This window comes from Nicotiana tomentosiformis, chromosome 12 (assembly GCF_000390325.3).
Source record: "Nicotiana tomentosiformis chromosome 12, ASM39032v3, whole genome shotgun sequence".
NCBI classification, from domain to species: Eukaryota; Viridiplantae; Streptophyta; class Magnoliopsida; order Solanales; family Solanaceae; genus Nicotiana; species Nicotiana tomentosiformis.
The window spans coordinates 127297794-127310175 of NC_090823.1; the positions used below are offsets into that span (position 1 = coordinate 127297794).

The 12382-nt window shown below is 33.4% G+C and overlaps 1 protein-coding gene across 1 annotated transcript; it reads right to left on the bottom strand.

Annotated features, from left to right (window-relative positions):
* Window positions 1–452: 452 nt before the first annotated feature.
* LOC104090438 (polygalacturonase-like) lies at window positions 453–2593 on the bottom strand. Its single transcript, XM_070191847.1, has 4 exons — window positions 2090–2593; window positions 1348–1637; window positions 1021–1249; window positions 453–922 (listed from the first exon to the last, which is right to left on the bottom strand). The coding sequence occupies exons 1-4, from the start codon at window positions 2522–2524 to the stop codon at window positions 704–706; spliced, it is 1173 nt and encodes a 390-aa protein (XP_070047948.1). The 5' UTR covers window positions 2525–2593; the 3' UTR covers window positions 453–703.
* Between the last annotated feature and the right edge of the window lie 9789 nt (window positions 2594–12382).

Genomic DNA, 12382 nt, shown 5'->3' on the forward strand with positions numbered 1-12382 from the left:
ATCAGCGGATAGAAAAGAAGTAAAATGAAGAATTGGCACCGGAAAAGGAGGAGAAAGCCAAGTTGGGTTCACATTTGGTAGTCTTCAATTTATTAAGAGACACTTGAACGGACACATTCTTTCACTTCCACATAGGCAACTGCTCTTAATTAAAATGCATGTAGATGATTTAACTTTGAAAGGACACACTCGTTCATTTTCCGGAAGGCATATAGCACCTAAACTTAAACGGCGAAAATATGAAAGAAAGTCAAAAATTCGAGAAATTAAGAAAATGTGTATTCTGGTTAAAGCGGCTGCCACATCACCGGGTCAATGATCCTCAATTATATAGATATATATATAGATTTGTAAACAACGTACCTTTTTTATACACCAAAAAAATCAACCCTCAACTCCAAGAATCTTATAACTTGAAGCGAACATCAACTTATTAGGCATGAAATAGAACATTCTTAGAGAAGGCACATGCTAAGTGTTGTACATTTCATAAATCGTTAGTACAGCATTGTTACATGAGGTATAAAGATAAGAAACTGAAAAAAGTATAATAAAAAATTTCAAGATACATTCTCTTTTCTTTTTCTAGGTACATATTGCATGAATTTTTAACATATTGAATGTTCTTTATAAAACAATCACAACTTTATTTTCATCTTGTAAGAATATATAGTATAATATTATACAAACAAGTACTCTTTTCTTATAAGCAGCTTGTAGGTTGTTCTAAACCAGAAGCTCTTCCACCAGCATTAACACATGAAGCTTCAGCTGGATGATTTTTGTAACTTATATTCACATTTTCAAGTGTTATTCCACTGCATGGATTCACTTTGCTACAATCAAATTTTACTCCAACTTCTGTAGCTGATGTTCCATGTATGTCTTGATACGTTATATCACTTATTTTTACGCCCGATCCCTAAAACAAAATGAGTAATATTAGATTAAGGTAACATGATCTTATTTTATCAGTAATCTTATTCGTCATTATACTAAGTTTAAATGTTTAATTATTACCTGATGAGGACAACTTTCATGATTAGGGCAATAATTTTGGTCTATGATAATAGGATTTTGAACATCAGTCATAACTATATGTTGAAAGCGAACACCTCTTACAAAGCCATTGCTAGGCCTTGCCCAAGTTTTTACTCTTACACCATTTTCTGTTCCAGTGAAGGTAACACTCTTTACTGTTACATTTTGGACTCCAGGCTCTTGTAATTTCCAACCTAAGCTTCCAATGCTGCACCAATATCAATTAATTTGAATATAAGCAATCAAAAATCATTGTCAACAAACTTACTAATTAATTAAATAGGCATTTGATATTATGTTTCAAACCTGATTCCGTGGCCAGGGCCACAAGCAATGCCTTCGATCCATAAGTTGGAATTTCCAGGGCCAATTGAAATACAATCATCTCCAGTACCAATATGACAGTTCATAATACTGACTTCAGTCGATAATTGTACGTGAATTCCATCGGTGTTAGGGCTATTTCCTGGAGCTGAGACCTTCACTCCTTGTAGCTTTACGTTTTTGCATCCATCTACCAAAATGTGAAACATTTGGCTATTTTGTGCAGTTACTCCACTGATTATGATGTTGTTTGAGTTGTAAAAGGCCAGTGCCTGCATCAAAATTTAATGTCAAATTGAAACAAAGATGATTGTCTGATGAAACAATCATCAAACTCTCTAGTAAATTGCAAATTTCTAGGGGTTTTCCTCTCTTTTAGAACATTCTTAGGCCCAGTTTGTCCATAATTTTTTTTTTCAAAAATGTGTGTCCGTGAAATTTTGCAAGATTTTTCAAAAATTACAATTTTTATATCCAAATGCCTACTTAATAGCTTGAACTGGAATAAAGTATTCCCTCCGATTCAATTTTGTTATAAATCCGACACAGAATTTTCAATTGTTTAAAAATAAAGTTTACAAATTTAGAAACTAAATAAAAGTAACATAAGTCACAATAATTAGTAATTTAAATTATTCGAAATACCTTGAGAAAATCATGGTAAAAAAAAGTTTTTTTACTGGACCGATAATAATAACTTCAACAAAAGAGTAACTAAACATACCGTAGTGCCTTTTGGACAATTCTTGTCGGAGGTTTTGCAATCCCAAAGACCATCACCTTGTCCATCAAAGATTCCACCATAGATGGAAACTCCGTTAACTTTTTCGAATTTTATCCAATTTCCGTTATTGCCAATTACATTATAATCAGAGGGAGCTAAGAGAGTTCCATCAATTCGTATAGTAATAGCCTTGCTTTTGCATGTTTGGCCATAAAAGTATGCATTACGAATCAAGTAACTTCCACGTGGCACGTAAATAGTGGCCGGGCTAGTGGATGCACAGGCTGCAGCCCATGCACTTAGAAATGCTTTTGATGAATCAGTTTTTCCATTGGATTTTGCTCCAAATGTTTGGATATTGTACATAGTATTTGCTGCTGATGATAAGTGGAAAAGGAAGATAAAGAGAAGTGAGAAAATTGCTAAAGAACTCATTTTGCTAAAGGGAAAATTGTTAAGGGATGCAAGAAACTGATTAAATGGAGGGTGATGAGGAATTGGAGTAGTTTAGAGGGATATTTATAGGCTTTGGGTGGTTTGTATGTCAATATTATCACTGTTGTACTTTAGTGAATAAATAAATAAATAAAAACGTAAATTTTTAATAGATGCTTTTAGACTTCAAAGAAAGTTAGGTTTTGGGGCGGATTACTAGTGGGTTTTTCTCCCTATTTGGTCATGTTGGAAAAAGAAGACTTTGATTACTATCCTACATATGCAATCACATGGGAAAATCTACCATTGTTGACAACATTAATTTATATACATCGTCAATTTTAAAAATTATTTTACTATCAGGTTCACGCCATATAGCAAAAATTATTAATTTATATACACCGGCACCTAAATAATATTTTAGGGAAGCTTTTTCTTTTTTTTATATATGGAGGGAAGCTTCCTTAAAATGTGGAATTTAAAATCTTGTAAATAAGAACGATTAACTGAAAATTTCTTACACACGGGTGTATATCATTTAAACTCGTTGTTGGATTTGGCACCTTATTTTAAGGAGAAAACTGAAGAGAAAAAAGTTCAAACAGATGACCAGATTATGTTTCTTATACATTTGAATATTAATTACATGTCTTGTAATGTTAGCGATGTAGTTATATTCTGTTATATACTCCTATAAACATTAAAAAGACAGAAAAATAACACCCATACCGCTTTGTAGCCTTCAACTTTCCATTTAAAATTCATACTCCGTACTTCTCTAACAGAGTACTCGATTTAAGAGGGAAACATAGAATTAAAAAAGAGACATTATTTAGTGTGATGTTTCTAAAATGCATTTATACGTTAAATATAGATCAGAAGAATATATTAATCTATTGATGCTTCCATATGATATATTGAAGCTTTTACCCAAATTTTGGCATTGCATTAGCGGTGATTATAAGTGCGGCTCCAACATCACATGCATGTAATTAATTACTGTTGAATTAGGAACTACTTAAGGGAATAGGGTCAAAGAGATAATTAGGTGGATTTATCCTAAGTTGACTGTTGTTTATGGAAAAGGAGATTCCTTGTTGTTCATGGATTATTTTGGTCTATGAGAAGTACATACCACATAGCCTATTAGGTATATTTGGGAGCAATAGTTGAGCTTAACAGCTTGTTTGGATGGTTGTTACCTATTGTATTGTATCGTATTGTTACTTGAACATAATGTTTGTTTTGATTGTTACTTAAATTTTATTGTATCATATTGCTAAATCTGTCGTTATGTAACGACGAAAAGTGTCACTTTATGGAACGACGAATTTGATGTGGTGGCGTTGTTACCTCGCTTTTTTCTCACATCTTGCTCTTTCTTATTATTAAATAATTATATTTTATCCTTTACTCTATTTTTTATATAATAATTATACTCTGTATCCTATTTTTATTCCTTAGTAATGTTGCAACTTTATTTTTCATATTGTTAGTACGTAACATCATTAAACGACAACAAACGATACAATCTATCTAAACATATTCATCAAATAATACAGTACAATGCAATACAATACAACACGATACATTATGAAACGATATGTGACAACAATCCAAACAAGTCCTAAGGAAAAACAAACATGGTTAATTGACATAACTTCTACATGTAAAAATCTTGGAAGGTAGTGGTGCAAGTAGGTTCATCTGAACCTTTTTCGCTGGAAAATTACATCGTACATATAAGGTTAAGATTATTTTTTATGTACATATAGTAAATGTTGAATTTTTGGCTTTTCTGTGTTACTTGTTTATATTTTGATTTTTTCAGTAAAAACCCTGGCTTCACCGTTAAAAAGGGCAATTCACCTTTATATTTAGAAAGATATATGCATTTTATCTTCCAGGTATACTGTCATATCACAATCTTTGAATATAAAGTTTGAAGTTTGAAATGATTGCATTAGTTCTCCAAATAAACGTGTGGAAGTATTTACTACTCCATCCGTTTCAATTTATGTGAACCTGTTTGACTAGGCACGGAGTTTAAGAAAAAATAAAGATTTTTGAAATTTGTGATCCTAAATAATTTAAAAAGGGGCCCAGAGTATTTGTGTGTATGGTTATAAAAGCTTCTTATTAAGGGTTGAAATATAAGTTTAAGCAAAATTATTTCTAAATTTACAAATAAGTCATTTTTTTGGAACGAACCAAAAAGAAAATATGTTCACCTAAACTGCAACGGAGGGAGTAACTTGTTGAAAACTTAGAACCAAAACAAAAGTGGACTTTAAGATATGATGGCAATTGTCCTAACCCTATGTAGCTAGCTAATGGCTTGGAAATAGTAAAGTTGTACTATAAATTCAATTATACTGACTTTTTATATACTTTAACAAAAGCCAACATGGAATCCGAAAAACAAGGATACATGCACAGGGGCGGGTCTACGTTGCAAGTTAGGGTACTACGATACTGCTCGTTTCGCTAAAATTTCTACCATATACATAATATTTCTGTGAAAAAACGTATAAATGGATAGAATGACACTCAAAAGTCACAAAGTGGAAGTGGGTGCCATTAGTTTAGCCTTCCCTTTGAAGGCTTTTCTTGGCCTCAAGAATGCAAATTTGATTCCCTGCTGGAGCAGCTCCTTTGATTTTTCCTTTTTTTTACTTATTAAGATTTCTTTTATTTTTAGTTGAACTCTAGGGCCTCGTATCTTTTCCTTCTTTTTCTGTTCTTTCCCTCCTTTTATTACTTGTTAAGTCTCTCTTTTTCATTTTTTTAACTTTCAGTCCTAATTTTGTTTCTATCATTATACCTTACTTTATAAACAATTATTTTCTATAGTAATTTTAATTTATTTTAATTAGAATATAATTTCTTTATTTTTAATAAAACGATATTAATTTATATATTGGAATATAATTTGAGCAATATCTTCTATTGGGTTTTGAAAAAAAATTAAATGGTTTGATTGATAGTCGTTTTGAGTTGAATATCATAGGTTGAATGTTGAATGTTGAAGGTTTTTCTTTGAAAATAATTGTCATATAACTCAACAATTAAGATGAAAAAATAAATAAAGAACAATACAAGTAAATTAATCTAGTCAAACAAAGAATATAGTGTAGTTAAGGTACCCTTTAAGCAAATATTTATATTGGAGGCGCTCTTTCATGAAATGTTATTTTTCTTTTGTATTTTTATTTAGAATGTGTTTAAATTAAGCGTTAAAAATTTGAACTAAAATCGAATTTATTTGCTTTGTGAATGAAAGGCCTATTCAAATTAACCAAAAACTAACCGAACCGACCAATTATTCCTAATCTGTCTTTGTAGCTACTGACATGTATACTGTATGCATAATATGATGGCACCCGCAACCTTCGAATCCTGGATCTGCCTCTGTACATGCATGCATGCATGCATGAAATATGTAGACTATAGTAATTCCTTTTTCACGTCTCCTTTATGCATGCGTGCATGATACAAATCTTTTGGACAAGATACTAATGGTCATAGCTGTAATCAAGGGCGGAGCTAGGCGGGCGGAAGGGGTTCGGTTGAATCCTCTTTGTCAAAAATTATACTATCTTAGTTAGGCTTGTTATCTTCTTTAATTTCATTTGATAATCTTATTTTTGTTCTCATTTATTTATTATTTTTGGATCAAATCGATTCGCTTGTCTATAAATCACGTTATAAATTCAACTGTACTATTTTGCGGGTAAACAATATTAGTAATACGAAAATTGATAATATTTAATTATATGGCCAACTCAAAGATGCATAAGTTATATATGCGGCGATTTTTTAATCCCTGTAGCCAGGGGCGTATGTAGGAATTTTTGTAAGCGGTGTCAAAATTTATAGAAGAACGGAAATTATAACTTTCATTATCATACTTCTAGACAAAAAATAGCTTTATTCTAATTCATCACAATTTTTAACCACAAAGATTCTCTCAAATATTTGCAAAAAAATGCACTAGTTGAGGTTCGAACCTTTGACCTCTTAGAGCAAAATCAAGCATATAACCAATGCACAAAAAGATAATTTATGTCAAGTAGTGTCCTTATTTTCTACTTATCTGTTTCCTCACTATTAATACATATATTTAGCAAAGAATTTACCGCTTCGATACATGTGCATCCGCCCTTGCCTGTAGCCAAACAATGCATTATTTTATGCTGGATTTTATGTTAAGATTAAATTTCTTAATCTCTTCAACCATGGGCTGACGCCGCGCCGATCGACTCATGTTAATATATCTCATGATAGTTGCATGAAGAAAAGGAGACGTCAAAAAGGGGTTAATTGCTGCATATTTCATGCATGCACGTATTCTTGTTTTTGGGACTCCATGTTTCAGGTTGGCTTTTATTATAATATCTAAAAGTCAATACATGGATGATGTGAGTGAGCAGTGCAATTTTACCATTACCAGCTGCCAACTAGCAGCAGATGCACATCCAGAATTTTTAGTCTATAAGTTCTGAATTTTAGAAAATGTGCCTTATATATTGAATTTTGAATAAATTATTTACACAATATTAAATGAATTTGTTAATATATATAAGGTTTTGTCCAAAAATACTAATTCTGCTTAATCCGTAATTAGAACTCTAGTATATATTCTCTATACAACATGTTTAGGTCTCTGTTAGGATCGGAAACCCAGGTAGTGCGAAATTTAGCCAAACAATGGTATAATGACAATAACAAAGACAATGAAAGTTGATAATAACGGCAATTAAAGAAGATAAAGAAGACACAAATTTAACGTGGTTCGGTCAAGATGACCTACGTCTACAAGCGGAGAGAAGCAATTTCACTATACCAACAAGAGTACAAAGAGAGTACAAAATTAGAGTAATTACTCTAATTAATCCCAAATACCCCAAGAGAATAACCTCACAAGATCACTCCAAAGAAAGGGTTCACACAAGTATTTTCCAACACTCACTCTCTTACAAAATACTCTATAATGAAATAAATGAAGAGAAAGAAAGACAAGAGTGAAAAGCTCTTGAATTGGTATGTTTACAAATGAGGAGAAACTCCTCTATTTATAGCAAGAAATCTTTGGCCTAATAATGGATATTATGTCATGACAAATGTCATGATCCAAAAATTTGTTATAATTGATATTATGTCATGACAAATATCATGAAATACAAATTTATTATAATAAATATTATATCATGATAAATATCATAAAAATTTGGCCATATTAAAGTCTCAAAGTACTCACGACTTTGTTAGGGTTCTTATTAGTTTTTCTGTAAGTAGTTAAATGCTTCAACATGTTCAATAGAAAGAAAAACAAAAAGCAATCATTTTCAGCCGTACCCTTATATATGTTCAAAGATTGTGACATGACATGACTTCCACCTGGAAATCTAATTAAATATATAAAGGTATATTGGTCCTTCGTTGATTTTTACATGTAGAAGTTATGTCAAATTAATTAAAGATGTGTGCTTTTCTTAAGATCAAACATAGCTCCCAAATACCTAGTAGTCTATTTTTCTCTTAGACCAAAGCGATTCATATGAACCTTATCCTCTATATATGGTTTTAATACAGCAGCCAACTTTATGGCGGCTGTTTAATTTGATTCACAATGTAAACCTAAAATATGAAACAAAAAGCTCCTTATCCTCTATCCATTCGAATTGTAATAGTATCAACCTAAAGTATTTTGACCCCACTTAACTTGTTTCAGAAGGAAAAGAAAAGAAAAGGAGAGGAAAGCTAAAAAGAACATTCTTATATAAAAGTTTCCCTATTATGATACTTGCAACTAATGAGAACCTTGGCATTAAATTTATTAACGTGGGAGCCACAAGGTACTAGTGGAAATTTTCTTCTAAATCCTACTTCACATGTTCTTTGTTGCCTTTTATAAAATAAATCTGACTCCTTGGTTTTGATCATATTGCTTTGGAGTTGCATAACGTTGGAAGTTTAGGTCTCGAGTGATAAAGTCATCTTTGTTAATCAGCGCTTTATCCTTTAATGTGCGATCTTCCGATGCAAATTTAGATTTTATTGGGCTCCAATATGAATACTAGATACCGGGGAAATAAACAAAAACGTTGGAAGATTCACCATCAATTGATAACCAAAACAAAAAGAATAAGTTGCACTTTGTTCTTTTTCACCAAAAATAAAAATTGGTTAAAGTTGCAACCTTTTCCCCCTCATCCTTTGGATTATTTTAAAGTCTCTCCTGGCCATAGGTTAGGCACTTGAAGTCCACTTTGTTTGGATTCTGATTTTTTTTACAAGGAGTAAATGCTTCAACATGTTTAATATGGAAAATGCAATGATTTTCAAGTTCCGCAACTTATGTCAAAGATTATGACATGACATTTTCCTGGAAAATAAAATGATATCCTTTTTTCTCCTTCACATAAAGGTGAACTGGTCCTTCATAAAATTTTACATGTAGAAATTAAGTCAGTATACCATCAGAGGCCACTCTGGTACAACATGGGTCCGTGATTGAGGAGCTGGCCAAGGAAGTGAAGAAGATGCGGAAGTCCCGGGCCTCCAAAATGTCAGTGGACAAGATCCGGCGACAGGTTACCAAGATTGTAGCAGTCGGAGACATTCCATTTGATATACGGATACATTACTAGAAATTCGGCAAAAACCGACCAAAGTTGGTCAGTTTTTCAAAATTTTTTTTTTTAATTTTTTTTTTTTTACAATTGGTTGGTTTCCTTTGGCGCAAAAATGCGAGAAACTATTTTTGAGTCCCGCGAAATTTATGTTTCAAGAAACCGACCAACTTTGGTCGGTTTTTCAATTAAAATAAATAAAAATTAATATTAAAAAAACTGACCAAAATTGGTCGGTTAATTCGGCTGGTCATTTAAAAAAACCGACTAACTTTGATCGGTAATTTTACTTTTTAATAAAACCGACCAACTTTGGTCGGTTATTTTCGTGCGAAAATACAATTAAAGAGTATAAATTAAATAAAAGACAGTCTTAAAACAAAATGTACAAATGGTCTAGTGGTAGAATAGTATCCTGCCACAGTACAGATCCCGGTTCGATTTTCAGATGGTGAATCTTTTTATTACATAATTAAAATACCGACCAACTTTGGTCGATTTTTTTTGCATTTTTTTTTTGAATTTAATTGCCGACCAACTTTGGTCGGTAATTTCTGACCAACTTTGGTCGATATTCCTTTTCGACCACAAAAATTTTGTCCACACGTAAATGGTCGCGTTTTGGTCGGTTTTTTGCTATTACCAACCAACGTTGGTCAGTTTTTTTGGTCGATTTTTACGAGATTTCTAGTAGTGATAGACCCGCACCACCCAGGCCCAGCTCCTACAGCACCTACAACATCAACTGGCCAGTCTGAGGAGCCAGACACTGCTGAGGCAGTCCATCAGATGTTCACCAATCCAGCCACTCCCGGACTTGAGGATGATAAGATCCAATTGGTTGAGGCTGAGGTCGGTGCCACTGCTGGGGACACAAAGATGGTTACAGAGCCATAGGGAGTATTCTTCACTCTCACCCTTCTTTTACTCTTATGTTGTTAAGCATTGGGGACAATGCTTAGTTTTATTTGGGGGGGAGGGGGGTGGAGTTTCTTTGACTCATTTTGATGATTATGTATTTTGATAACTATGAGATATTTGTCCTGTAATTAACTTATTACTATTTTCTTATTCTTTCTCATTATGTATATATTCTCTTTTATCTCTCATTATGTATATATTCATTAAGCTTTCAATAGTTTTTCTTTTGCTTTGTAGCTTCTTTATCTTTATGTTGTTTTCTTTTTGAATTAGTAGCTTCTTGTTGATTTAATAGCTTCTGTCTATGTTTTAGTGGATAATAAGCCTTTCGTATTCTTAATGCCATGGTTCTTTTTAAAGGTAGTTTTTGTGTGAACCGGGTGACTCTTCCCAACGATGGATGACATGACAACCTTCTTAAGGGATTGAGTCCGTTTTTGGTATTTAGGTAATAATAATAGTAGTAATGAATAAAAAGACCTAATTGAGACATACTCGAAGAGTCAAACATGCTTCACTTGGTACCAACACACTTAACTACGTGCTTATGATTAAAAACAAGATTGTTTGGAAAGAAATAGCTCTAGCTAGTGACCTTGTGACTCTTGTGTTGATTTAGACAATCATCGAGTGGTTTAATCAAACCATAGTGATTTTCAATCTTGAATATGGTTTGTAAGCCCTCGACTCTATCCTCTTTAACAATCCAGCTGTGTGGGAGGTGAGATGCTATTATTTCAAGTCCAAGTACTCGTGCTAATGGTCTAGAACTTGCCCCGAATGTGTTTCTAGGTAAAATTTTAAGTTTTGCTTGGCTTGAGAAGTGATTGTATGCTCTCCTTGACCCACTTGAAGTTTTCCATTGCCCACCAATGTTGTTATCCCTAGTCAACCCATTTGAACCTAAAACCTTTCTCATTTGATAACCATGTTTCAAGCCTTTACCCATTTTATTGTGACCCTCTCTTGGCACCCGAGCTTTTCTTAACACTCTTGTAAAACAATTGGCTAAAACGGTAAGTTTGGGGGGGAGACGAGGAACTTGAAAGAGTTATCAAGGCACAAAAAGAGAAAAGAAATGATGAGAAGGAAAGGCAAGAAAAAGAAAGAACAAAAAGAAAAATACAAAAAGAAAGTGAAGAAGTGGAAAAGTTGAAGGGATACAAAAAAAGGTAATGATGCAAAGCATGGAGAAATCAAAGAGGGAGAAATTGAATATCATGATCAAGAAAGAGTGATGTTAAGTCTCTCTAGTTCCCTTAAGGAAAAGAAAATGCCTCAAAGAGTTGGCAAAGCATGAGCCGAGAAAAGAAAATGGAGTGCTTAAGGAAAGGTGAACCTGTTCTATCATAGCATATCCAACCTTAGTCCAAAAGCCTTCATTGCATTCCGAAAAAGCCCTACGTGATTTCAAGTTGAGTGAACTTACATTAGTGGTGATCTACATGAGGGACAAGCCTATGGTACTTAAGGTCGTACTTGCAACATTCTTTTGAGAGAGGTGAGTGAACCTTTCGCAAATCTTTGGATTGAGTGCTAAATTCTTAAGTAAGATGGGCTAATGGAGAGTATAGGAGAAGGAGTTTGGGATCCATAATTACCTACTTAAAAGAGCGAGCTTCCTTGATGAATAAAGTCAACTTTTGATGCTCAAGTGTCACATTAGAACTATTTGTACTTAAAAGTTTAACTTGTTGCCTTGTTGATAATTCATAAGTGGTGTGGGTAATTGTTGGTCCCAATTGATATGTGAATGACTCACTTTGATTTGCTGAAATGGCTCTTAACTTATGGAGGTGGGAACCACTTTATTTGCTTGAGGACAAGCAAAAGCTTAAGTTTGGGGGAGTTGATAAGTGGGGATTTTGACTACTTATTAGCACCTTTTAACTTTCGTTTTAGTCCAAAAGCGTTTAATTATCTTCCCGAAAACTAATAAAATGTGCTTAATGGCAGGAATATTTGAAGATGAACTCCCGAGATGAAATCCAAATCAAGAAGGAGTAATCTGAACTCAAGGACAAAAAAGACATAAAAGCTCAATTGTCAGACCGCAGAATATCATTTGCGGTCGCAGGTTATGAAAGAATTTCCATCAGAGACTAGTGCAAAGAGCGGCCCGCACATGAATTGTGCGGCCGCAAAAGCTGAGCCAGAAGCAAAGTTCAGAGAAGATGCATTCTAAGTCTCCCAGAAGTGCAGACCGCACAACAATTGTGCGGACCGCAGAAAGTGTGCATTGCGTCCGCAGTTTAGAATTATGCAGCCGCAGACTTCCAATCTTGTCAAGCTGAAGAAAAGT

What these genes read in the sequence shown, in the direction of transcription:
- LOC104090438 (XM_070191847.1), bottom strand. Translation starts at nt 2,524, where the DNA reads ATGAGTTCTTTAGCAATTTTCTCACTTCTCTTTATCTTCCTTTTCCAC. An exon ending in ATTGTCCAAAAGGCACTACG is followed by an intron (nt 1,638 to 2,089) that starts GTATGTTTAGTT and finishes ATTTTGATGCAG; the next exon opens with GCACTGGCCTTTTACAACTC. An exon ending in GGCCCTGGCCACGGAATCAG is followed by an intron (nt 1,250 to 1,347) that starts GTTTGAAACATA and finishes ATATTGGTGCAG; the next exon opens with CATTGGAAGCTTAGGTTGGA.